The sequence below is a fragment of the Phyllostomus hastatus genome, unplaced genomic scaffold (assembly GCF_019186645.2).
Source record: "Phyllostomus hastatus isolate PE091 unplaced genomic scaffold, TTU_PhHast_1.1 phas_scaffold_182, whole genome shotgun sequence".
NCBI classification, from domain to species: Eukaryota; Metazoa; Chordata; class Mammalia; order Chiroptera; family Phyllostomidae; genus Phyllostomus; species Phyllostomus hastatus.
The window spans coordinates 7061519-7086871 of record NW_025334013.1 but is presented as its reverse complement, the minus strand read 5'-3'; the positions used below and the strand labels follow the sequence as shown (position 1 = coordinate 7086871).

General features: G+C 61.0%; 1 protein-coding gene across 1 annotated transcript in view; it reads right to left on the bottom strand.

Moving 5' to 3' along the window:
* Positions 1 to 71: 71 nt before the first annotated feature.
* Positions 72 to 25353, bottom strand: part of TNFRSF1B (TNF receptor superfamily member 1B) — a 33716-nt gene continuing 8434 nt past the window's right edge. Inside the window, exons 2-10 of the mRNA XM_045859886.1 lie at positions 15969 to 16068; positions 14109 to 14237; positions 13459 to 13608; positions 12870 to 12963; positions 12192 to 12427; positions 11392 to 11469; positions 10793 to 10827; positions 4820 to 5048; positions 72 to 2036 (exon numbers count right to left, since the gene is read on the bottom strand). Of these exons, the coding sequence (XP_045715842.1) occupies positions 1756 to 2036; positions 4820 to 5048; positions 10793 to 10827; positions 11392 to 11469; positions 12192 to 12427; positions 12870 to 12963; positions 13459 to 13608; positions 14109 to 14237; positions 15969 to 16068 (1332 nt within the window). The 3' untranslated portion in view covers positions 72 to 1755. The remainder of the gene's footprint in view (positions 2037 to 4819; positions 5049 to 10792; positions 10828 to 11391; positions 11470 to 12191; positions 12428 to 12869; positions 12964 to 13458; positions 13609 to 14108; positions 14238 to 15968; positions 16069 to 25353) is intronic.

Sequence of the window (25353 nt, the reverse complement as noted above, 5' to 3'; positions counted from 1 at the left end):
GGCAGGTGGAGAAGAGGCATAAGGACCGGGGTGAGGAGGGAGGAGCCAGCAGAAGAGGCCGGGTCAACGTGTAAGACAAAGGGAAGGTTTATTCAGAAGCAGGAACGCTTTCCAATATGCAGTGCAACACCTCACACGGTCTTGGGGCTAACACAGCCGGGGAATGGAGGCTACATCCAGAAAGGCTCTCCTTGAATTCACTTCATGGCTTCCAGGCCCTACTGGAGTCGGCGTGAGAGGCCTGAGGGCCTCCCGGCACTGTCCACCAGGGGGCAGCCCTGCTCCACGGCCGAGCAGAGTCCAACGCGGGCAGAGACCCTGGCCTCTTCAGGCAATACAAGCACATCTTGATTCCAGGGTGGGAAGCCTTTCTTGTCCCCATGGTCATGGCTGGTCTCCCCTACCCTCTAAAAGTTCGGCTGCAAAGTTCAAGTCCAGTGGAATTTTTCAACAAGGGATCCAAGTACCGAGAACCCAAATGGCTTCTCAAGGAGCCCCAGTGCCCTTCTTTGCAGAACCGGGTGAGGCCGCACATGCCCACCCGCTGAAGGGCGTGGACAGTGTGTTCAGCGGGCTGGGCTGACTCTTTAATAGGTAAGGACTCTATGGCAAACTTAGCTTCAGCGACTTCGGGAAGGCCATTCGGCCCAACAACAATGGCTACACAGACCCACTGCACAGGACAGACACACAGACACACAGACTGGCTCTCAGCGTCTCACGTCCACTGGGGATCGTGACAGGCACAGTACCAAAGTGGCCCCGTGGCCCCCCTGGGGCCTGGGCCTCGGGGGACAGTGGGAGGAGGTTGAGGGGGACAGGAGCACCCCTCCGGAGTCACGGGGTGGGGCGGGGAGGTCCAGGCTGAGGTAGGAGGAGAGTGACTGCTGGGGGCCACGGTCATCTCCAGGTCCGATACAAGTTCCCTGATACAAGGTGTGGCCTAGGAGCCGCACCCCAGACAGCGAGGGAGGGGGGCGGGGCGGGCGCTGTGGGCGCAGGGGTGAAGGTCAAAGGCAGAGAAGGCAAACTCTGAGGTTTTGGCTTTGTTGTGTTGTTGACTTGTTTGTCTAAGGCCGCTTACTTTTTTTTTTTTAAATGCCACATATTAAAATAGGAAGACTTCCTGTCAGAGGTTTGCCAACCCACCCAGGACAGGGCATGCCGCCAGGCCGCCCACGTGGGCCCTCTGGGTGTCTGATTTTCACGCCGGGCACGAGAGGTGGGACGGGCAGAAAAGGAGTTTGGAAGGTGGTGATGCCCCAGGGTCCTTAGCTAACCCAGGGGACCCCCACCCCATCACCTGACTGATGACAGCCCCCTCCCCTCCTGGGACCACCCTGTAGTCTCAGCATTCAGGCTGCATCGCAGGCAGCCCCTTCTCCATGGATGGCGCACGGCACTCCCCACCCCCTCCGGCCCCTCTGGAGGGCAGGATGCTGGGGCCCCCCGGGGAGCCAGAGCCGGCAGGGCCCCGGGATAAAACGAGGGCTTCAGAAGCCAAGTTCACAAAACCAGAGACAGGGCAGTTCAGAGGCAGAGGCCCGCCCGGGCCGCCAGCGTTCCCAGCTAGCCTTGTGGCAAGAAGGAGAGGTTCCCCATGACTCTCCCTAAGACGGCAGGTGAGAGAAAGGCCAAGGCCGTGGAGGCCACTGAAGAAATGTGGCCCAGAAAGAGCCGAGTGCTGGGCGGTGGGGACCGAGAGGGCTCAGAGGTCAGCCCGCCTGGGCGGGGACTCGGCGCACGCCAGCCTGGTTAGCTGGGCTTCATCCCGGCGTCGGGCACGCCGAAGCTCAGGGGCTTCTCCTCTGTGCTCTGCTGCAGAGTCTCTGGGGCCCCCGAATGGGACTGAAAAGGGCATTCCTCCTTGGAGAAGGGGACCTGCTCGTCCTTTGGGGAGCCTGCGGGGCTGGAGTCCGGGCTCCCCGCTGTGGAGTTGGCCGGGGAGGAGCACTGAGAGCCGTGGTCGGAGCTGCTGCAGACGTTCACGATGCAGGTGACATTGACCTGGGTCCGGGGGCTGCCAGAGGAGGACTCTGCAGAAGAAGAGAGGGGCCAGGTCAGTTGGGGAGCAGGGAGCGGGGACGTCATCACGGCCCGTCTCCTGCCCAAGAGGCAGGTTAAGGCATGGGGGCGGGAGAAGCACTGGGCCAGGGGCCAAGGGGCCCCGCCTCCAACCCAGCTCCGCTGTTAACCTTGGGCGAGTTGCGTAAAAGTTCCTGTGCCTATTTCCTCATCTCTAAGAATCCCCAGCGCAACCCACCCCCTGGGTGGGAGGAGCCAATCACAGAAAGCAGGTGCAGGTGCTCCAAGAAAAAGCCTACTTCCCACAAAGAATCCAAAAAGTAAGCAGGGCCAGGAAGTACCCGTGACAAACTAGCGGTCAAGCAGTCGAGATGAGTTCCCTTCCGGTCCTGGCCTCAGCAGCAGCACTGGCCACACCAACTGTGACCAGCCAAGAGCCCTGTCAATGACCCGCTCTCCGTAGGCCAAAGAATCAACATCAGAGGCTCTGAGCTGCTCCCCCTCTTTAAAGTGAGAACAATCTCACGGCATTTATTGTCCTTTGAAAGTAACACAGTGGCCATCGAAACAATGTGAATGATGTTCAAGGACTCCACTCCCAGCAGAGAACACGTAAGGAACAAACCGCCTGGCTTCTCCACAATGTCTCACTTCATCCCTCACTGCTGGGCGGGGACGCGAGGGCGCGGAGGAATGGCATCTCCTTTTAGCGCAACCCGACCGAGCTGTTTCCTGGACTGTGTTTTAGAATGCACCTCCCTTTGCCATCACCTGACATGCAATTCATACGCCCATCAAAACCAGTGGCCCAGCCCCTCCATCTCCACGTTCGCCTGCTCGGAGAGCCACAGCTGACCCCCAGATCTGCTCTGCGAGTATCTGAACAACCAAGCCCCCCACTCCCCTCCTCCCGCCCCACCCCCACGGCCTTCCCGCCCACCCCCTGCAGGCATCTGAGTTTCCTAACTAGCCAGTGAGGGACGATGGGAAAGCCAGGCGATGCATGTAAGGGTCTGGACACACCAAACCCCCTGGAAAGTGACAGCTGCTGCCACCAGGGGGCCCTGCTGAGTGCCCCATGTCTGCGGTGCCCACAGGGCACCGGGGGCCTGGCTGGTTGCTTTCCAGTGCTCTCCCCATCCCAGCTCCCCCAGCTCCAGTGGATCCAAGAGGAGGTCAGAGCTGGGAAGCCGCTCTCAGGACAACCCCGAACAGGCCAGGGGGGCAGGGGGGAGGGGCGGTGCTGAAATCACGGGCCAGAGGAAATTTCCACCCTGCGTTTCCACAGCACCCAAATGTCACCCAAAGTCACCATGGCCTTTGCACACTGCAAATGAGACAGTGCGGGGGCGGATGGGGGCACCGCAACAGGGTTTACCGGTTCCCACGGTGGCAAGGGGTATTGGGGTGGGAGGGAGAAAAGGGGACAGCAGAGGCCAGACAGGCAGGAAGGGAAGGAACGGAGAAGGGGCAGAGGGCGGAAGGGGTGGGCAGACGTGGTCAGGGGACCACACGGGGTGGGGCAGGGAGGAAGCCACACCAGGACGGCCGTGCAGCAGGTATCGCTAAGAAAGGCGAGAAAGGCGAATCCAAAAGGTGGACAAAGCCCAAGAGTTACATTTGCAGCTCACTCAATCATTCATTCATTCAACAAACGTTGAGGGCCGCCTGCTGTATCCCAGGCACTGACCTGAGCCCCCTTGGGGAGCTCTCAGGCTGGGTGGGCCCCAATAGGACACCACATGTGGAGGGCAGGCTGTGGTGAACCACAGCAGGCCGCCTCGTTTGGGTGGGCAGCCCGGGGAGGAAGCACCCCCAAGCCAGGTGCCAGGAGGACAGACCGGCAGCCCTGCTAAGGAGACGCCAGGGCTCCTGGCTCCTCTCTAGATGAGGAAGCTGAGGCTCGGATTCTCGCGGCACCGGAGCAGCCGGGAGGGCATCTAGAAATGACCTGAGTCCACCGTCATTCTTTGGGTGAGCCGGGGAGACACGGGCCAGCAGATTTGGCCTCTCACTACCAAAGCCACCCAAGGCAGCTCGACTTTCTGGGGGACCCCTGCAGGGATGCCCTCCAGTGTGGGCACTGGTGGAGACGCCCACCAGGGTGACACCTGTCCAAATTCGGGGCAGAATGCAGATGCTAAAGCAGGGGGGGGGGGGCGCAGGGGCTTCTCCAGACTGCACACCCAACCTGGGGCCTCGGGCCCAAAGGACCCGGATGATGAGCCACAGCCAGTGGAGCCCTGGAGGCCCCGCTGATCCACGGCAGCTTTCTGTCCCACGGCCCAGGGTGATGCCTGGCTCTCCCTACACTAGCTGTGTGCCCTGGAACAAGCTGTTTTACCTCTCTGGGCCTCAGCTTCCTTGTCTATAAAGTCTAACTGATAGTAATAGATCACACAATCTAAAACAATGGTATCATATAAGTTCTATAATACCGTGGCATTAATACGTAATACTATTACATATTAGATATATAACACAAGAAAACTTCCCTGCCTGGATATCCGACTCGAAGGGCAAGCGGGGGCTGTCTGGAAGGAAGGGTGTTCCTGGTGAAAGAACCCACATGGGCCAAGGCGAAGGGAACTGGGGGGTCAGAGGACCGGAAGAACCTTGCGGCTCAGTGCTGCACCCGAGGGCGGTAGGGAGGCGAAGCTGGAGGGCACACCAATGTTCTTACGCCGGGAGCTCGGGCCTGGTCCTCAGGGGAGGCCCAGGAGGAGACGGCTCAGACAGAAACCAGGAAGAAACATGAAGGAGGGATGAAGCCAGAGGGGCTCCTGCCTCTTACCTGAGCTCCCGGAGCTGGCCCGGGCGTCCCCGGACCCGCTGGCCTGGTCCCTGCCCGGTGCCTGTGGCTGGTTGCCGGAGGCTGCCCTCCTGTCCGCCGCCGCCGCCGCTGCCGCCGCCGTGCTGGCCGAGCTCTCCAGGGAGCTGCTGCTGGAGCTGGGCGCCGTGGTCAGCAGGTGCTGCTGCTCGGAGCCCGGCGCACCCTGGGCCTTCTCAGCGGGCAGGTGAGGCTGGATGGGGAGGAGAGGAGGGGCAGAGGTCAGGCCACCAGCCAGCCCCTCCCCCGTCCGCCTTCTTGCCACCATCTGCACCCCATGCCACGCGCACTTCACAGTTTACACGACGCTTCTGCCCACGGGGCACGTTCTTTCCACACACAGTGCAGTCGGGACACGCGGTTCTCTGCGGTTTCCGGGATCGGCCCCCGGCCGCCCCGGGGAGTGGGAGCCCTCTTCGGGCAGGGTGCCAGGTAGGTGGGCCTGTTCAGCTATTAGTGTTCGAGGTGGGGCAGGACTTCCATCCTCATTTTGTGTTAGGAAACAGAGGCCCGGAGAAGAAGAGTGACTCGCCCAAGGTCACCCCCCCAGCACAAGGTGATGTGGCTCAGCCTAGCGGCCAAGAGCATGGACCCTGGAGCCAGACGTGTGGCTGCAAGTCGTGACTCTGTGACTCCCTAGCTGTGTGACCTAGGACAGGTTACTTAGCCTCTCTGGGCCTTCATTTTTCATCTCCAAACGGAGAATGGAAACCCACGTCCTAGGGTTGCTGTGAGGATCAAATGGCTGAGTATTTGCAAAGTGCTCGAGCAATGCCCGGTACGCAGTACGCCCCACACGAGGGCTTGGTAAGTCAGGGCCATGCAAACTGCCGCTGTGACCCACGCTGGTAGGCCACGGCTTCTGTACAGGCTGCGAGCTGAGAATGCTTTTGCCATTTTCAAATGGTCGAAAAAATATTAAAGACTGATATTTTGTAACACGTGAAACTACGTGAGGTTCAAAAGTTAGTGTCCATAGGTACCGCTGTGCCGGACCGCAGCCCCTCCCTCCCACGTGGGCACGCAGCATCTGTGGCCGCGCTCCTCCCACAGCGGTGGCCGGTGTGAGTGGTGTGACGGAGACCCCGGGGCTGGAGGCCGACAGCGCCGACCCCCTGCCCTGCACAGGAAAAGCTTGCTGCCCCCCGTGCTGCATCAGTAATCCAGTGCAGGCAGCCCTTTTACTTAGGTCCTCTCCAGAGGGCACCCCCGGGCTGCTCTGTGACTCCCCCAGTGTCTTTTTCTTGGGGAACATAAACAAAACGACGACAATAACAAAACTGTAGCCAACACCTGCGTGGCATCCAACGCCCAGCACTGTGCTGACGCCCTTCCGAGACACTCTCCACAGTGCTACCCCTTCCGACAGCCCAGTGCTACCCTCGCTTTGCAGGTGTGGAAACCGAGGCCCAGAGGGGTTGAGCTCCTTGCCCACAGTCACACAGTTAGGACTTGGCAGAGCTGGGCTATGGCCCACGAGGCCTTTCCTGGGTGCGGGGTGTCTCCGCTCTGGAGGCCCAAGACAGGTGCCCATTTGCAGACAGCACGGCGGGGAGCACCTAGAAATCCCACTGCAAGGCTGTTGCCTGTCCATGTCGGCCGGACAGGCACACGAGTCCTTGCCTTGGGGTTCCAGGTGACTGCCGGGTCCCGGGAGGAAGGAAGGCGGAAGGGGCCACGTTCTCACCCACGGCCCAGGATGAGAGGGTAAAACGGGAACGGAGGGGAGAGAAGGGCTGGTGAGACACACCTCAGCAGGGTAGGGGAGAGGAGGGTCAGAGGGTGAGCCGTTGCTGTGGGGTGGGGGGCCCGGGCATGTTAGACCCCCCTCCCCAGGGAGGGCTGAGACCCCAACCCCTCGCTCCAGAAGGAGCTACAATTCCAGCTGCGCTCTGAGCAGAGGCAGAGCACCTGATCCCTCCCCGGACCGGCCAATCACCGCAGCCCGTCCCCCAGGCCCGCCCACCTGGGCTGTGGCCTCTCAGCCCCTGCGCCCTCAGAAGCCGTCCACATCCTGAGGGCTCTTGCTCAGGCTGGAAGGAGCCTTCCCAAGTAGCTCCTCTGAGGCCACGGAAGCCCAGAGAGGGGGTGTGCCCTGCTGGGCGTCACACAGCTGGTCCGTGGGAGGGGCAGGACCAGCCAGGATCCGTGTTCCAGAACCACTGACTTGCAGCGGTATCCCACCTCTGTGGTCCCACCCCCCATCACCACTCCCCAGCTTTGAGGGGATGGAGGGCATTTCTAGATTTCTAGCTCATGCTGCACTTGCCCAGGGGGTCTGCCCTTGGCCACGGGACCCCACTCCCAGCCCTGCTCTGAACTTGGTCAGATGGGGAGGGAGGAAGAGGAGGAGCATCCAAATGCCATTCCTCACAACTCCCAGAGAAGGGGGTTTTCACACTCCTCCTCTGCTGCGGCCAGGGCTTCAGGGAACAGAACCCCCAAAGGTCACGGCCCTCCCTCCCTCCCTTACAAGTTGCAAAGTTCAGACAGGTTCCAAGTGGGGCAGATAAATCCTGAGTCCTGTTCCTTGGGCTGGGACCCCAGGGAGGGGGTGGGGTGCGGAGGGGGTTCACGTGAAAAGCAGGATCCCAGGCAGCCCGCCCCTTCTCGCCCCCCAGCCCCTCTCTGCCGTGTGCAGACGCAGAGACGGGGCAGACCCAGCAGCCAGGTCCTCCGGACAGAGGGGCCGTGCCTGTCTGCACGTGCAGGTGCATGTCCATGGGGCCCACATGCCTGCATGCACAGGGGTGAGGGTATGTGAAGTGCACGCACACGCCTCTGAGGGTACGTGTGTGCACGTCTGGGAGAGGTACAGTGAATGTGCGTGCCGGGGGTGGGGAGGAGAGGCACTCCTAGGTTTGTGTCCCAAGGCCACTGGCCTTGGCTGTGTGACCTTGGGAAAGTTACTTAACTTCTCTGAACCCAAGTTTCCTGCACCATGAAACTGGAGCAATAATCTTAGTGCGGGCGTCAGAGCGTGGCTGCGAGAATAAACAATGCTCAGAGCTGCGCCTGGCGTGCGTTCGGCACCTCATCAATGACCCCTCTCATTGTCAAACATGAGCCTGTGCATGAGCGTGCCTGTGGGGGTGACTGTGGGTGAGCTCACACGTGAAGATGCTGACCTTTCCTAAAAAAAGGGAAGCCACTGTCCCACCATGACTTGTGGTTGCTTTTGCAGCAAGAGGAGCCGCCGCACCCTCCACCCCAGCAGCCTGGGCCCGCCACCAGCCAGCTGAGGAACAGAGCGGACACAGGCGAAGCACAGGGGTGGGAGTGAGGGTGGGGGCCTGGGGACTGAAGGGCATCTGGGGCGGTGACCGGCCTCTGAGGGCAGGCCCTGAGGGGTGCTGAAAGTGCTTGGGGCAGCCTAGAATGTCCGGCCTGCCCAAACCTGCAGCTTCAGACACATTTCAAACCTGGGCTCTGGCATTCGCCCAGTGGGCTGACCTCATACGGGTAACAGAACCTCCCTGAGTCTCAGTTTCCTCCCCTGTAAAGTGGGGGTAATTGTACTGTGTGCCCCACGGGGCTGTGTGAGGACACAGTCAGTGTTGAGGCACAGGTGCAGGGCCTGGCACGGGGCTCGGCCAGCGGGGCCCTGGCCAGTGTGGCCCAGTGGGCTGGGGCAGGCTCCTGTACACCAAAGAGTCACCCGTTCGATTCTCAGTCCGGGTGCGTGCCTAGGTTGCGGGTTCAGTCCCCAGACGGAGGTACGTATGAAAAGCAACTGATCACTGTTTCTCACCCCCTCTCTTTCCCTCCCTTCCCCTCTCTCTAAAATCAATGAGCATGTAAAACCCATCAGCACGTCCTGGGGGAGGTTTAAAAACAAGAATAGCTGAGTTGCTCACACCGTGTGACCACAAAGCTCAGGGAAGGGAAAGGGGAAGAAGCGGAGGCTGTGGGGCCACACCTGAGACATCCTCACCGCATTGAGTAGAGGAAACAAATGGAAAGAGAGAGGACGTGGCTCCAGCGGGGCTGCAGCGGGGGGGGGGCCCTGCAGGGCACGCCCGCTCTCCAGGCCACCCCGCAGCAGCTGGCAGCTCCGCTGAGCGGAAGCCAGAAAAAGGAAGGGGTGGCATTTGCACCCCAGGGAATGAGAAACCGTCTGAAGTCCCAAACCAGGGTTCGCATCTGCTGAAATACCGCAGGGCAGCTCCGGACACGTGGTGCTCTGTGACCTCAGGCGAGTCACTTCCCCTCGCTGCCCCTCTTGGCTCATCAGCAAGATCAGGACTTGAAATCAGTCCCTCATCCCTGACGAGTCCAAAGCCCTGTGGGAACCTCAGGCACTGGGCCGCCCGGGGCTGAGCTGTCCCTGGCACAGCAGCTCTCAGCTGGCAACGTCCGAGACGTTTTTGGTCGTCACTCCTGGGAGGCAGAGCTAGTGGTGTCTAGTGTGGAGAGGACAGTGGTACCGCCGAACAGCCTGTAAAGCACAGGACAGTGCCCAATAACAGTATGATCAGGCCCCAAATATCAATGGTGCCACGGCTGGGAAACCAGCCCGGCCTCAGCAGGGCAGGAGGCGGTGGGGGGAGCTCCTGTGTCCTCACCCGTAACCGTGGGTAAAACCCTGCCCTGCCTACCGGACACGGGAGTGCGGCGGCCACCGTGTACCGGCTCGCCCCACACCCGTCCCCAAGCGCTCTCCCTTGTGCTCCTCCACCACAGAGGCTGGGAGAGCACAGTGCCCCCTTTCCTCGACTCCCTTGCAGCTAGGGGTGGTCACATGACACCATTCAGGCCAATGAGACAAAAGGAGACGTCTACCCAGGGCTGTTAGGAGAGTGTCTTATTTCTTGATAGAAGGCACCGTGGCTGCCCTGGCTGGTCCCCACTCTTCTTCTCACCTCGAACCTGAGACCACAGGACATGGTGACCACCGTCTCATGACCTGGCGCCACAAGCAAAGAAACAAAAACCCAACACACTAAAGATGGCAGAGCCCGGGGTCCTCCTAGACTCTCCGAAGGATGCAACTGAACTGTTCCAGCAGCCAGCAACGCCTCACCCTCTTGGTATGTGAGAAAGATAGGGCCTTCCTGTTTTAAGCAACCCTTACGTTTTCGGTGACTTATAGCCAAGTGCCTTCCTGATGGAGAACGGATAAAATACCACGTCAGTGTTGTGTTTCTAGCAGAAGCCCCTCACAGGCCCTACTTTATAGAAAAGAGCCAAGGTGAGCTGCTTTGGTTGAAGTGGGGGGACTCAGGGCCCGAGGTTCCGACTCAACCCCAGAGATGATCCCCAGGGCCTTCTGTGGAACACCAGGGGTACCCTGGTGCTCGGTTTGAAAACCACTGCTCTTTGAGGAAGTGCTTTGTAAGCACCACAGAGATGCAGAGAATTCCTGCCAGCCGAGCGAATGGCACAGTCCCTTAGCGGGCCTGTCTCCATTTAAAGGTGAGGAAACACCCTGGCTGGTGTGGCTCAGTGGACTGAGAGCCAGCCTGCGAACCAAAGGGTCGCGCGTTCGATTCCCAGTCAGGGCACATGCCTGGGGTGCAGTACGGGCCCCTAGTAGGGGGCACGCAAGAGGCAACCACACATTGATATTTCCCTCCCTCTCTTTCTCCTTCCTTCCCCTCTCTCTAAAAACAAATGAATAAAATCTTTAAAAAATTAAATTAAATTAAAAAAAATAAAGGTGAGGAAACAGCCACAAGCCACTCCAGGTCTGCCTAAGGTGACACCACAGGCCCACGACCATACGCTTGCCACAGACACCACGAGTCCCTCACTCCTTGATGTGGCATTTCACACTCAGTCTCCTTTACTGGCCCATGGAGGGCAGCCTGACCCCCAAGGACAGACCCCCGGGGGCCTCTCCTCAGCCTCCCTGGGCTCTGCACAGCATCCGCCACTGGACACCGGGAGGGAGAGCGGGGGAGGGGAGGGGGACAGGGGAGGCAGAGGGGCACTCACCACCATGGCTTCTCCTTGCAGGCAGAAGGGCTTCTCTGCAAAGAGGAGAGAAAGGACAAGTCAGGGACAGCGACCTCCTCGGGCCACAGTGATCTAATGTGGCAGGTAACCAGGGCCCAAGCAGACCCAGCGGGAGTAGACCCAGCCGTGGAGGAGACAATTACCTACCAGACAAAGCACAGAGGACCCCGCACCCAACTCTCCAGCTGGCTCAGCATTACTCCACTCCCCTCCACCAGCCCCTACCCGCTTCCAAACCCCGCCCCCTTTGCTCAGGCCACGCCCTCTGCTCAGCAGGTCCTTCCTTTCCTGCACACATGCCCCCTCCGAATCTTACCCAGCTCAAATGCCCCCTGTTCCGGACAGCCTGGCTCCCCCAGGATTCCCAGACAAGGATCCTGGCCTCCCGCCGTCCCCCACCCCCCACGACAGCCCCGAGGGTCCTGCCTTTCAGTAGATGAGTTAGTGGAGGAACCCTCTGCCCCACGCCCTAAGCTCCTGCAGAGTCTACCGGCATCCAGCTCTGTCTGACTCCCTGGTGGCACCCCAGAGAAGCTTCCGGAACAGGTGGATAAAGGGAAAAAGGAATGGAATCTTACTTTTCTTCTGGGTCATGATGACTAAGTTCACAGCCACCAGCACCAGCAGTCCCAAGGATGTCAGACCCACAATCAGTCCTAGGAGGGCAAGAGAAGCTCAAACAACAGCTGCAAAAAGCAAACTCAAGTACACCAGGCGCCCGGCTGTCACAGGGGAAGGGCAAGCCAAGCCAGTCCCAAGGTCTCAAATTCAATGACAAAACAAACAAGCCCCAAACCCTGCCGAACCAAGCATGTGTGCGGACCACAGCCACCACGAGGGCCCCCAGTCGGAGGCTTCTGGCCTGCAGTCGTCCTGACCCCCGACAGGAAACCCACAAGGTGGGGTGGCCCAGCCCACACTGTCGTCACGGCCTAATGGGTTCATTATACCCAACAACTAAAGCCCTGGCTGGTGTAGCTCAGTGGATTGAGCGCAGGCTGTGAACCAAAGCATCGCAGGTTCGACTCCCAGTCAGGGCACATGCCTGGGTTGCAGGCCACGGCCCCCAGCAACCACACATTGATATTTCTCTCTCTCTCTCTCTTTCTCCCTCCTTTCCCTCTCTAAAAATAAATAAATAAAATCTTAAAAAAAAAAAAAAGAACCAAAACTAGGACACCATCTTGTCTTTGAGATAAAATGCTGATTCCCACCTCTCCCAACCCGGGGCTCTCAGTAACCGTGACAAGTAACTCAGGAGTAAGTCTCACGGCCACGTACGTACATCCAAGGACAGAGTGCATCCAGCCCACAGCGGGCTCTCAGCACGTCTCTGAGAGGGGAGGGGGGAAGCGTGAAGGGCCCCCTCGTGACTTACCAATTGGAAGAGAGAGATTCCCTGTGGTGACCTCTCCCACTGGGGCAGTCAGGAGCGAGAAAGGGTCGGAGGGGCTTGGAGCGGTGCGGGGCCCTGGAGTTGGCTCCGTGAGCTGGGGTTTCGTGGGCCCTGGCTGGGGCACGAGGGCTGAGTGTGGTCCCACTGTCTTGGTGAGGGGCTCAGAAGTGCAGACCGCGTCCCTGCTTGCATTGCCGGGGATGGCCGTCGACTCACAGCTGGCGGGGGAGGGGACTTGGTCAGTGGTGACGAAGGACAGAATGGCTCAGGGCGGCCGGGCTCACCCGTGGGAGGCAGGTCAGGGGGCAAGGGTCCCCGCAGCCCAGCCGGGATGAGGGTGTGAGTGCACGCCCTGTCCTCTTTTAAGACTACCCCTTCCTGTCCCCACCCCCACCTCTCTCCCCACGCTGCCCACTCAGTCCCGACTCCCGGGGCAAGGCTCCCGTTCGCCGTGCTCTCTGTCCTGGGACCCACCCACCATTAGATGACCCCTCCTGGCACTGAACAGAGCTCGGGCAATGCCTCAGCCCATGGCCATGCGTGGGGGCTGCAGGCACCATGGCTCGGGCACTTGGCGCTTGTACAGCACGTCCCTCCGTCACCCAGGGACGGCCCCTCCCTGCCCCTCCCCCTCCAGAACCGGAGGACTCAGCCACTCACATCCGGTGGGGCCTGCAAATATCTGTGGACGACGTCGTGTCAGAGAATGTCCCCGGGGCGCAGGCAGCACATACCACGTTTGACGCTGTCGTTCCTTCAGAAAAAAAGACATTGGAGCCTGTCACCAACTCAGATGCACCGGAGACCTAGGGGAGGTCTGAGGGGCCCCTGGACCCCTGTCTATGACTCTCCCTCTGAAAACACACACATGCGCATGCACACACATACACATGCACACATGCACTCACACATGCACACACGCACACAGCTGCATGCACACGCGCACACAGCTGGGGGATTGTCCTTTAACCGATTCTAGTGACTTCCTGGTCTCCAGGGTCACATGGGTTCATCTTCCTGTGGCACCACTCGATTTCCCAGTAGCTTAGGGCTTAATCTGATGCACCTCTGGGTCCCCAGGGCCTAACGCATGGTGCATGACCGCCTCCCCGGGAGCACTGGGGCAAAGAATAAATGGGGGACGTGGACTGGCCACCACCAACAACGTCCCCAGGCTCAGCTGACGAGTTGATGCCGGTGAAAGAGAGACCCGAGGGGGGCCCCAAGGCCCTGCGCCCCGGCCCCATACCTGGTCTGGACACGCCAAAGCCGGGGGGGCACTTGCGCAGTTCGGAGCACAGCCGGCACCCCTGCTGAGACGGCAGCATGCAGTAGCGGCCTGGCCTGCAGGCGCACACTCGGTCCTTCTCCCGGGTGCAGGCCTGCATCTCCACCTGGTCTGGAGGAGCAAGCAGGCAGCCCAGGGTCATTCCCGCCTCCACAGGCCCCACCCACCACCACGCTACCCTGCCCTCCCAGCCAGCTCACCACCCACAGAGAGCTCTGATCTCCAGCAGGCTGGTCGGCCCCAACCGCGCCCCCTTAGCATGGGGCAAAAAGAACACTGGCCACAGAGTCCCAAGCGTGCAGTCTCAGTCTGGCTGCACGGCATGAGCAAGACACAACTCCCTGAACTCTGAAATGGGCACGGTTCTCTCTCCCACCGCTGCTCCCGGCCCCCCCCACCCCCGGTCCCGCGGGACTATTGAAGAGGATTCGGTGAGACAGGAGGGAAATGCCACAGATAAACTGTAAAGAACTGCACCCACGCAACCTTGTGCCCTGGGGCTCGGAAACACTGGGTCTGGGGGAACCCCAGCCAGCTTTCGGCAAGGGGCTGGGATGCCAGGTGCCCAGGGCAGGACGCTGGGGACCACCCCTCCCTCTGGGCCTACTCACCAGAGCTGCAACGGGAGCCACAGCTCAAGCACTCGGGGACCCAGTTCCAGATCTGGGTGTAGGTGCTGTCATCGCAAGGGGTACACACCGTATCTGAGGTATCAGTGCAGAAGGATCGTGCGTGGTAGCCTGAGAAAGCAAGGGCCGGAGGTCTCAGTGGGGAGGGGCTTCTTCCCAGGCCCTGGGCTCACCCGCTGTTCCCCAGAAGCCCAGAGTTCTGCAGTCTAGCTGCAAAGGCTCTTCGACGGGACTCCAACCCCTCCGTCGACTCATCTCCCACGCAGCAAGTACCACCTGTCCCTCCATCTCTGAACCTCCACGGCTCCTAAAACATCTTCCCCTCTGCTCTTTCCAGGAGCCTAGAATTCTGCCACTGGAACTGCCTGTTATAGTCAATCACACTTTAGTGAGAATTGGTTCGCCCGCTCCTTTCTTCTTTAGAGTTGGCTAAAATTCTCCACCTGGGAGTATAAACTAGAGAGAAAAAAGGAAGCAGGGAGGGAGTACAGTTTCCCAGCAAGGCCTGGAGAGAAGGCATGCCAGGCGACAGAAGAGCACCAAGGCAAACCTTTAAGGAGGTTCTCTTCTGAGCCCTGAGCCCTGTGCCGCCATAGTCCCTGCTGTGCTAATCTAGTCGCTTCTTACAAAGACCCTGCCAGTTCACAGAAGAAAGAAAAGTCACTTCCCCTGGAGTCTCTGAAAATGGCCGTGGGAGGCGACAGGCACTTATGTGCCTGCCCGAGTCTCAGGCCGATGGCCCAGAGCCCTCCAGCGACTTCCTGGGTCCCGCAGAATAAAATCTAAACTCCCCACCGCCGCCCCTGCTTACTTACTCTGAGCCACACACTGGCCTCGCCATTCCTCGAGCCCACCAGACAGGCTCCCGCCGCAGGGCCTTTGCACTTGCGGTGGCTCCTGCTCGGCACGCTGTCCCCGTACACGTGCAGGACTCCCTCCCTCCCCTCCTGCACGTCCCTGCCCAGGTGTCAGCTCCGCGGCTGGGCCTCCCCTGACCACTCTGTGAAGAGTAGCACGGCCTACTCCATCTGCCTCTGTCTGCGTAGCCGGCCTTGTTTTCTTCATAGCACTTAATCTCTGACAGGATCGCACATCTATTTCCTCTGTTTATTTGTCTGTCTCTCTATTAAAATGCAAAATCCACGAAGGCAAGGATTTTGTCTGCCCTGCTCTCTCTTGTATTCCCGGCACATAGAACAGTGCTGGGCGTGTAGCAGATGCTTTATCAGTATTACAGGGATGATGTATAAACCAATGAATAAATGGAGGGCACGGGGCTTTGGGCCACCCAGCTCTCCCGCAGGGGGTCAGGCCTCGGGTCCACCGTGTATGAAACAGGTAAGCATTCACTGATTCCATCAACTATGTACTGAGTACGCAGTACGTGACTGGCATGGTGCCAGGTGCTCAGAACTCAGCAGAGAGTAAACCTGGTCCCTGTCTTAGAGGAACACACAGTGGGGGTGACAAAGGAGGAGCCAGGTCAGCACAGGATGGAAAGAGGTGCTTCCATGGGGGACACCAGAGACCACTGGGAGCTCAGAGGAGGAAGTAGATCTGGCCAGGCAGTACAGGCAGGCTTCCTGGAGGAGGCGGGCATCTAAGCTGAGGTCTAACAGATAAGTAGGAGTTGGCCAGGGAACAGAGTTGGGAAGAGGGAACAGCGTGTGCAAAGGTAAGAGGGAGCATAGGGCCGATTCATGGAACTAGGAGGGGTTCAGTAAGAATCAAGAGCCACAACCCTGCCCGCCCCCCAAACCCTTATTCACACACTCCCTCCAAGGCACCAGCCCCCAGGAATGGAACCGGTCTGAGGTCAGGGGTCCAGGGCCCGTCCCTCACCAGGAGGACACATGCTGCAGCACATCTGGGACTTCTTGTCAAAGTATTCTCTGTGCCGGCACGAGCTTCCAGGCTCCGGGATGTAGGGGGTGAGCGCATCCTGCAAGGCAGAAGGACAGTCGTCAGCTTGGCCAAACCTGGCGCCCAGAGAGATCCCCGCCCCGTGCCCGCAAGTGCTCAGCTCTCTCCCTGCTGGGGCTCCACGGACCACGGATGATGAAGGACATGGGGCTTCTCCCTTCGGGTGGGGGTGCGGTGGAGGCAGAAGGGAGAGTCCCTGCCCCCTTCCTTCCTTCCTTCGTGTAGCACAGTCCTGTCTGCAGGCAGAGACACGGAGCCCGCCGGCCAGAGGGTGACACTGGCTCCCGACACTGTCCGGGGCAGATGTAGGGCCCTGAGGGCTGCCTCGGAGGCAGTGGCCTCCGTCACAAGGACCCACAGTGCTCAGCACAATGTAGCCCTCCGCCAAAGAGGATGCCTCCCCTTCCCGCCTTCCTGCACCTGGGAATCGCCCCTGTTTCCTTCCAACCAACTGCCGCCTCCTCTGGGAAGCCCTCCCAGGCTCCCTGGGGCTGATTCAGGCTCCTCTGGGCTCTCTCTGAATGCTGGATAGAGCTCCTTCAAACGGTCATCTCACTGTGCTGAAATAGGGTACCTACTTGTCCTCCCAACTTGCATGGGTGCATGTCTGCAACACACAGGGCAGAAACGACGGCCTCATGGTCTCTAGACCCTCAGCTCCCACATGCAGCCCTCGGCAGAGCTGGCGCACAGTCGATGAGTGTTTGTGAGGACAGTGGGGGCGACAGTTACCGTTTCTGGAGCCCTGGCAGGGTGCTCTAAGTTGTTCTAAGAGCTCCAGGTGCTCCAGTCAGTGGGTGCCACTGCACCCACCCAGACCCCCTGTACCAGCCGGGCACCCACGCCCCCAGCTGTCATGAGCATTGCCTGAGAATGACCCCCAGCCTGCAGACGGGGGTCTGCATGCTCCGACCACCACCCCACCTCCTTCCCCATCCGGCACCTGGAAGTTGCCTGTGCAGGCGCGCCCTTAGCTGCCCCCCGCACTGCACTGAGAACGAGCAAACAGGGGCACCCAGCAGCCTCTTCTGCTTGGCCTGGCAGGCTGTCCCAGACCCATCCTGGCGTCCCAACACCCCCCAAGGCCCGGGGTTTCTGGCCGCCCCGCCATCGGTGGCTGCTCCCCCCCACGTTCCTGCCCAAGCTGCCTTCCTCACCTAGAACAGCCTCTTGCTGCATCTGACAAAAGCCACTGGTCCCTTCTGACGGTAGCCTCCCCCCCCACGGCCCACCCTGAATAACCACTGGTACCCCGAATCCTGACCTTCCCCCCTCAGGGCTGCTGACGCGCAGGGCTGTGCCCCCACTAAACGGGCATTCTCGGAGGCTGTGGGCTGGGGGTGATACTGCAACCCCCAGAGCCGGTCAGGCCGTAGGTGCTCAGGAGTCACCGTTCCAAGTGGCAGGCTCCCTGACAATGTCATTTCCCGGAGGGGTCCCACCCTGCAGCAGGGTCCTGCAGCCCAAACATGGCAGCACCGACCCTGCGGGCTGGCCCCTGAAGCCCCCCACCCCGCCCCCGGCCCAGGCCAAACCCAGACCCCAGGAAGTCAGCTCTGGACTCCGGGGATGGGAGAGACCCAGGTGGCTGGCGGGGGAAGTGGGAACCGTTCTGCATGACACAGAGTTTAGGAAGGTAACTGCCACCCCATCTGGACTGCGGACTCACGTGCCCATGGCTGCGCACGTGTGCGCACACGCACGCCCTCCCTCCCAGCCCTTGCCCCTCCCCGTGGGGTCCTGGAGCAGGCTGCCAGGCACCTGAATGAAAGGGAGAGGACTTCCTCACAGCCGGGGGGCGGGGCTCCCGGCCAGTGTCCAAAGCACCTGGGGGGCAGGGTGCCTGTCACTCATGCCAACTCCCACCCAACGGACTGGGTGCAAGAAGCCCAAGGGCGGGCCCAGGAAGCTGTCCTGTTCAAAAGGAAAAGAAAAAGGAAACCTGCCCAGGTGATTCTGACGCGCCACAGCTGCACACGCCTGATTATCTGGCGCCACCAGAGAGCGCAAGGTGACCCGGGGAAGGGGCACCAGGAGGGGACCCGGTGGTCAAAGGCAGGGCAGCCCCACGACCAGGGAAATCACACCTCTTCGGCTCCTGTCACACGCACTGGCTGTCTGCTGAGGAGGGCTGCTCCCCCCCACGGCCCCCAGAATGGGCCTTCCCTGCTGCGTGTGGTGGCTTCCCCAAGGGCAGGGCTGGGCCTCAAAGTGTGGCTGCCTCCCCCTTGGAGAGCACGCACGAGGGCGAGGAGGGGCCCTGCGGGCGGGGGGCGGGGGTGACACAGATCTAGGGAGCCTGCATCTGCAGAGCAGAGCACCCACAGTAACTAGGGGAGCCCCTCATTCATGTGGTGGCTGCCGGCATGCGGCCCAGGGGGGCCTGCCCGGCTGGAGGAGGATTTCCTGTCAGGCCCACAGGGCCTGATGGGAAAGGGCCCTGCCTTGGCCAAGGGGGAGGGGGGAGGGGGGAAGGGGGGAAGGGGGCCCTCTCTCTCTCCAGCCACAGGCCGAGGGTTCCTGGCCAAAGGCGCGCAGCCGGAACCTCTAGCGCCCAGACCTCTGCCCAGCGGCCCCTCCGCAGCCTCCCTTCAGAGTCCTTTCCTGCCTGAATCTTGCTCTGGGGGCCTTCCCCACACTTCCTCCTCTGCTCTGTGCGATGGGGGTCAGCCCTCCCTTGAGCAACGGCTAGGCCTGCTTATCCTCTTGGACAGAAAAAGAAAAAACAAAAACGCGTCCCTGTCATGGCTAAAGAATGAGGAACAGAAAGCCCCTCGCGGAGCGGGACAAAAGGTCACCCCCTCCACTCGCAGGGCTCCCCACAACACAGGCAAACCGCAGCCTGGGGGGCCAGGCCTCCCGGCACCGGAGGGCCACCCGGGTCCGGGGCCCCCGGATGGCCCTAGGACATGGCGAGCAGCTTCTGGGAAACGCAGGGCTATGGAAGCTTCCAGCTCCTGGGGCTGGCGTTGGGGAGGCCCGCAGTGGGGCCCCACCCACCCTCAGGGGAGTGCTGACTGACATTTTAGAAAGAGGAACTACATTGGAGAGTCACTGATTCGCTCAGCATGTTTAGTAAACCCTAACTTTTCAAAATGCCGAGTCCCAGGAGAAACTTGGAAATCACTGGCGGGCGTTACCCACCCTTGTAACTGGGCCATCTGTGACCCAGCGGGGTGGGGGATTGGAGAAGATGGATGATGGATAGGTAGGTAGGTAGGGAGGGAGGGAGGGAGGTGGATGCATGATACATGAAAGGAAGGAAGGGGACAAGGAAGGAAGAAAGAAGAGGCAGGGAGGGCCATCTGACATCCAATTTGGGAGGCAGGTCTGATTGAGCCCATTTCACAGATGAGGAAATGGAGGTAGGAAGAAGCAAAGCCACCTCCTTGTCACCCAAAGGCTCTGGGCCACCGCAGCAGTGGTGGCAGGCTGCTGGAGGCCGGGGCGCAATGAGGCCATCAGGGCCCACCCTCACCGCCCCAGGCCCCAGAGCGGCCTCACATCAGGGTGTGCCGGCTCCAGCCCCCCACTTCTACGTGGGCCTCGGGCCTTGTCCTCCTAGGACAGGAGGTACCTGTGCTAAGTGACGGCCCTTCAGGGAGGGAGAAAAACACTGGGATATTCGTTAAGCACCTACTATGTGCCAGGCAAGGTCGCAGGCACTACACAGACTCCCACTTCTGCCCCTGCCCAAGAAGTAGGTGGGCGTGTGCCCATTTCAGGGCTCAGAGAGGTCTGATCGCTAGTCTGAGTTTATCCAGGAAAGAGGAGGTAGAGCTGGGACGTGACTCGCACGCTGCTCTCACGGCAGGAAATCTCTGGTCCCCTCCTCGGGACAGCGGCAGGAGCCAGCCAGCTCCCGGGATCTGCCCTCTGCCCCTGGTCGCTGAGTCACGGCACCACCACCAGCCCCCGCCGTCTCCTTCTGTGCCAAGCAGGGGCTGGGGCTCTGGCTCACATGGGCACACGTGCTCCTTCTCTCACCCACGCTCACGCCCACGCACACACACCCAATGCAGGGAACCCGCCTCCGTCTCAGGCCAAGGGCCTCTGACCTCAGCTCTGTCCTGGGTTCCCAGGCACCTAAGGCCCAGCTCTTCCCAGGACGACCTGCGTCACTGGGCTCCTGCGCGGGCCATCCTCCGGCCGGCAGCTCCGTGGCAGGCAGGAGCAGGGCAGCCCCGGTTCAAAGGTCTGCGAGCGGGGCCGGCCGGCCCAGCAGACGGGTGGCTGTGCCAAGTGCCAGAAAGACTTGTGGGAGCCAGAAGCAGAGGCAGGACCGAGGCGCAGCCGCTCGGGCTGGCAGGAATTGGAGACATCTCAGAAAGAGTCAGGGGCCAAGGTGGCCACGTTCATTCATTCACTCATCAGATGCACTGAGCACCGGCTGTTCCAAGAGCTGGGCACACGGCACCAAGCACGCCCACGCCCCCGTCCGGAGAAGCTGAGCCCTGGTGGGGGAGCCTCAGACACACGCGGTAGAAAGACGTGAGGTGGCGGCAGCAGCCCGGGAGAAAGGAAAAGCAAAGTGGGGCCAGGGGCCAGGGGCGAAGGTGCTGGCGGGGGGTGGGGGGGGGGCCTCCAGGGCACAGCCAGTAGGCCAGGGCAGTGGGGCCAGAGTGGGCGAGGGTGAGGGCTGGGACGAGGGCGCCGGGACATGAGGGGCAGCAGCGCCTTCTCCTGGGAGCTGGCTCCGAGCCAGGCACCACGCACCTCACTGGTGTCCTCGTCCCAGCACTGGGACGCCGGTGCTATTATTGTCTCCAAGTCACAGATGAGAAAACTGAGCCTCAAAGAGGCCTCCTCACCTCCGGCCCCATTTCCTCCCCAGCATCAAGCTGACGCCTGTGTCTCCCCCACCCCAGGAGGCTGGGTTTCCACCCCCAGGCCCACCCCGAAGACCTTCCCTCCCCTCTTCGGGCACTCCTTCTACTCTGGGCCGTCCCTGCATTCTCTGTGCCTCAGTTTCCTCATCTGCAAAATGGCAGCAGGGACCTGGTTGATGCTCAAGGCCCTTTCCAGCTGTGGCTTCTTAAAGATGGGGACCGAAAAGCTCAGCCCCTCCTGAGACCACAGAAGTGCTGGGTGGGAGGCTGGCCCACCCACGTGAGAGGTGGAAAAACTGAATGAGCTGGTAGGAGGGGCTGGGGCCAGAGGCAAGGCTGAAGGTGGGTGCAGGGTGCGGCTTCCGTGCCCCAGCCTCTGCCCCTTGTCCCCTCTCCCAGGGTGAGGGCCGCCTGAGCAGGTGGCCCCTGGGAGCCTCCCAGGGTCACGAACACCTGGCATCCCCAGAGCAGCACAGACTTCGGCGAGAGGGTCCGGGGCCTGTGCTGGTTCTGGGGGCCGTGGGGGTGTCACTCTCTGAGCCTCAACACAGTTGCCTGTAACAGGGTGACATAACGCCCTGCCCTGTCCCCTGCTGGAGTTGTGGCAGCAGCCAAGGCAGGGGATCTTAGCTTGGGTCCCTCCTCTTCTCCCAGACTCCCAGGGGCTCACACGGGAGAGCACGTGCAAAGGCCCAGGGCTGCACCCTTGTGTCACATGGAACCTCAGAACTGGGCTGCACCTGCCCCCGTGTTAGCTGAGGACAGGCCGGGCGAGGACTGAGCAAGTGACCCAGTTCTAGCGAGGTGCTAGCTGGCTCGTGTGGCCCGAGAAAAGGGATGAGGGTAGGGGGGCTGGCCTGTGACCCTTACAGCAGCCCCAGGCAACTCCTCCTGAAGTCTGAAGTCAGGAGACCGTGACAGGCCAGCTGCCGTGACAGTGGGGTAGGGACCTCACTGGGACAGAGGGAGGGGGACATTCCCACAGGCCAGATGTGGGCTTCCTAGGGTACTGGCCTCAGGTTGTCTCCGAGGGGCTTGACTCAAGAGAAATATCCAGAGGAGTATTAGGACCCCAAAGTAAAGAGTCTGGATGAGTAGCCAAAATCCAGGGACTGGCGGGTCCATGAGGTGGCCAAGGACACAGCGTCCAGGGTAAGGGACAGCAGAGTGCCTGTGAGTCCCTGAAAGAAAATGAGCTTCAGCAGCAGAACTGCAGCCCGACAACACCAACCCGGTGAGCCTGCAAGACTTTGCCCGCCGGCCGCTTGCGCCCTGCCTTCCCCGCCGCCCCCTACTCTCACCCGGGGGGATTGGCACCCACAGCCAGCAGCTGGGGCTGGGAGAGGAGACTGCTGGTTCAGGGTGGGCACTTCAGCGGGGGGCCCTCAGCCAGTGAGGGGCACAGCAGAGCGGCCATGCAGGTCTCCGACCCCAGAGTCCGCATCAGCTCTCTTTGGGCCGTTGGGCAACCCTGTCCCCGCCAGCCGACTTCCTCAGCTCAGACCCAGACCCTGCACGCACCCCGAGGTGGGGGCCCCAGTCCCTTCCCCTATTTATAAATAGACAGTGGGAGAGAGGAAGACCAAGGAGGACAGGCGTGGGGAAGGAAGAAGTGGCCGCCACTTGTGTCAACTAGAAGCGCTAAAACAGCTACGGTGCCCTGTGCTTTCCCTGCCACCGTGAGTGAAGCGTCTCTGGGGTCTTCACGGCTTTTTGGTCTCCTGGAGCCTCCCCTTCAACGTCAGTAGCCTTGGGAAGAAGGCGTCACATCCGGGCCTCCCTGGAGCACCCGGGCAGGGATCCGGCTGAGAGCAGGAGGGGGACTAGGTGGGAAGGGGGCCACAGGGGGAAGCTTTGGCTCCAGGCAGTCTCGCAAATGTATCCTTTTCACAGAGCCAGAAAGACTGATGGAAACTGTTCAGACCCCCGAGAAGCACCTACTGTGTGCAGCCACGCTGCCGGGCACACTCACATGCATTCTCTCCTTTTATTCCCGCACCAACTCAGCGAGCTCAGGGTTACCCCATTCTAGAGGTTAGAGCGAAGGGTTCCGGACATTCGGCACAGACCCCAGGTCCGAGGCCACGTGGCCAGCAAGTGGCAGGCAGGAGCCGCACCTGCCTCCGCATCCTCGGACAGTTGTACACCCCGTGATCGTTTCGCAGACGAGGGGCCCAGAGGCAGGGAGTGACTCCCCGAGGACACACAGCGGGAGCGCGGTTCAGTGACTCTCCCAGGCTGACAGGTCTCCAGGGTCCCAGGCGCAGACACCAAGGCTGTGGGAAGGGCAGCGGCATCTGCGCGGGGACCCAGGGACCCCTGCACAAGTGGAAACTGTCTTCGAGCAATATAGAAACCGCCTCGTTTGCATGGCAGGCCCCTGGGGCCCCTGCGTGCAGTGAGAAGCAGCAGAGCCCGTTGGGCCTCCACGTCAGGGGGTTTGCGGGAGCCCCGTGGGCCGTGGGGTGCAGCCACATCAGGCCAGGCCGGCACAGCCACCACGCCAGAGCCGGGCTGGAGAGGCTCGTCCTCCGTCATGGAGAGGAGCGGTGTCTGCGTCAGGAAGGACCGACCACATCACAGGTGGCGGCTCAGGGGTGACACATCCATGCAGCCTATGGTGTCCCTTTAGAAGTGAGCCGGGGGCAGACAGGAAGCCCGGGCTGGTATCCGGTTCTCGGGGGCCAGGCCTTGTGCTTCGTGGGGGACCACGAGACGCCAGGACGTGGTGCCTGCCCCCGAGGAGCCCTCAGTCTCACTGCAGAGAGCACCCCAACTCTTCCCACACTCCCCCCACCCCGGCCTGTCAGCAGCCCCTCCTCGATCTCCCCATGGCAACCTCTCCACCCTCGGCTTCTCTTGCCAGCCCAGCCTCCGCACTCTTGGTCCCCAGCCTTTGCAGATGGACCTGAGGCCACCTTCCCACATCCAGGTCTGGCCCTGATTAAAAGCTTCCTGTGGCCCCACTGCCCTCGGGCCCAAGGTCACGGTCCTCAGCTCCTGGCCCTGCCAGTATCCCCCTCCGCCTCTCATCCAGAGCGGCATCCAGCTCCCCCCAATGCCCCCCAAGCGGGCAACCCTGCTCCTCCCTCTGCCCCAACCCCTTGCGGGGCTGACACTTCGGCTTCTTTCAAAAGTTCTCTCCACTGTCGCCTCCAGGAAACCTTCTCTGACCCCCCAGATGGGTCAGAGGTCCCTCCTGGGGGCTCCAGCGACAACCTGGGTCTATCTCTGCCCAGTCCAGACCGCTTTTTGGTTAATTGCGTCCCTGTGTCTCCCCCTTAGGGCAAGGACCACAACTCCCCCTGCATGTACCAGTGTGAACTCTCAGCCAGACACCCCGGGTGGAGTTCCGGCCCTGTCATTCACCAGCCTCAGTTCTGTCATCTATAAAATGGGGACAAAAACAGTGCCCACCACACAGGGCCGTTATGATTCACTGAGTCAACTTGGGCAAAGTACTCGGGGCCGTGAGGGCTGGCAGTCAGGGCTGAGCGTTGCTCGCAGGGTTTTTATTACTCATTCCTCTACGCCCAGCCCAGCCCGCGGCCCAGGGCAGGCGCCTAATAGACATGAAGTCGTTGAACAGAAGCAAAAGTTTTCATCTCCATTGGGTGCAATGCGCTGGGGCTCGCCTGAGGACCACGGTGCCGGGAAATGGGCTAATCAAGAGGGGGGGGTGCCCCAGTTGGAAGGGACTGAGTGGCAGCTTTCAGAGAAGCGCCCACGTGGCCACAGCGACCACCACTACGTGTGGGTGGTGGCTCAGGAACAGAGCCCTGGCCCTGGCCGGTGTGGCTCCGCGGACTGAGTGCCAGCCTGCGCACCGAAAGGTCGCCGGTTCAATTCCCTGTCAGTGCACGTGCCTGGGTTGCAGGACGGGTCCCCGTTTGGGGGACTGTAAGAGGCAACCAATCGATGTTTCTCTCGCACATTGATGCTTCTCTCCCTGTCTTTCTCCCTCCCTTCTCCTCTCTCTGAAAATGAGCAAATAATATCTTACACAGAGAAAAAGAACAGAGCTCAGCAGCCCGACCGCCTCGGGCGCCGTCTGCCGCTGGTGGCTGGGAGTCTGAGTTAATGGCTTTGTCTCTGCGCCTCAGCTGCCTCTCCCATGAAATGGGGACAGTGGGCGCACCCCACCCTGGTGGTTGTGAGGATGAAAGGTGCCGGGTGCGTGCGATGCACCAGCCCCTTGCCCGGCACCCACGAAGCACCCCCCGGATGTCGGTCCTAGCCCTCAGTTCATTGCACTCTCCCAGTGTCTCCCAGCCCCAGTGGTCAGTGGCAGAGAGGGGCGCTTCTGTCCCTACCTGACCACTGAGGAAAACCCAAGCTCAAATAGCAGTTCAGACACCCCAAGGTGCTCTGATGGCAGAGTCAGACAGGTCGCCAGGGATCCCGCTCCTCTGCGGGGGTGAGCGCATCACATCTCACGCCAGAGGCGACCAGGCTAGACCTGCCTAGTCCCACGC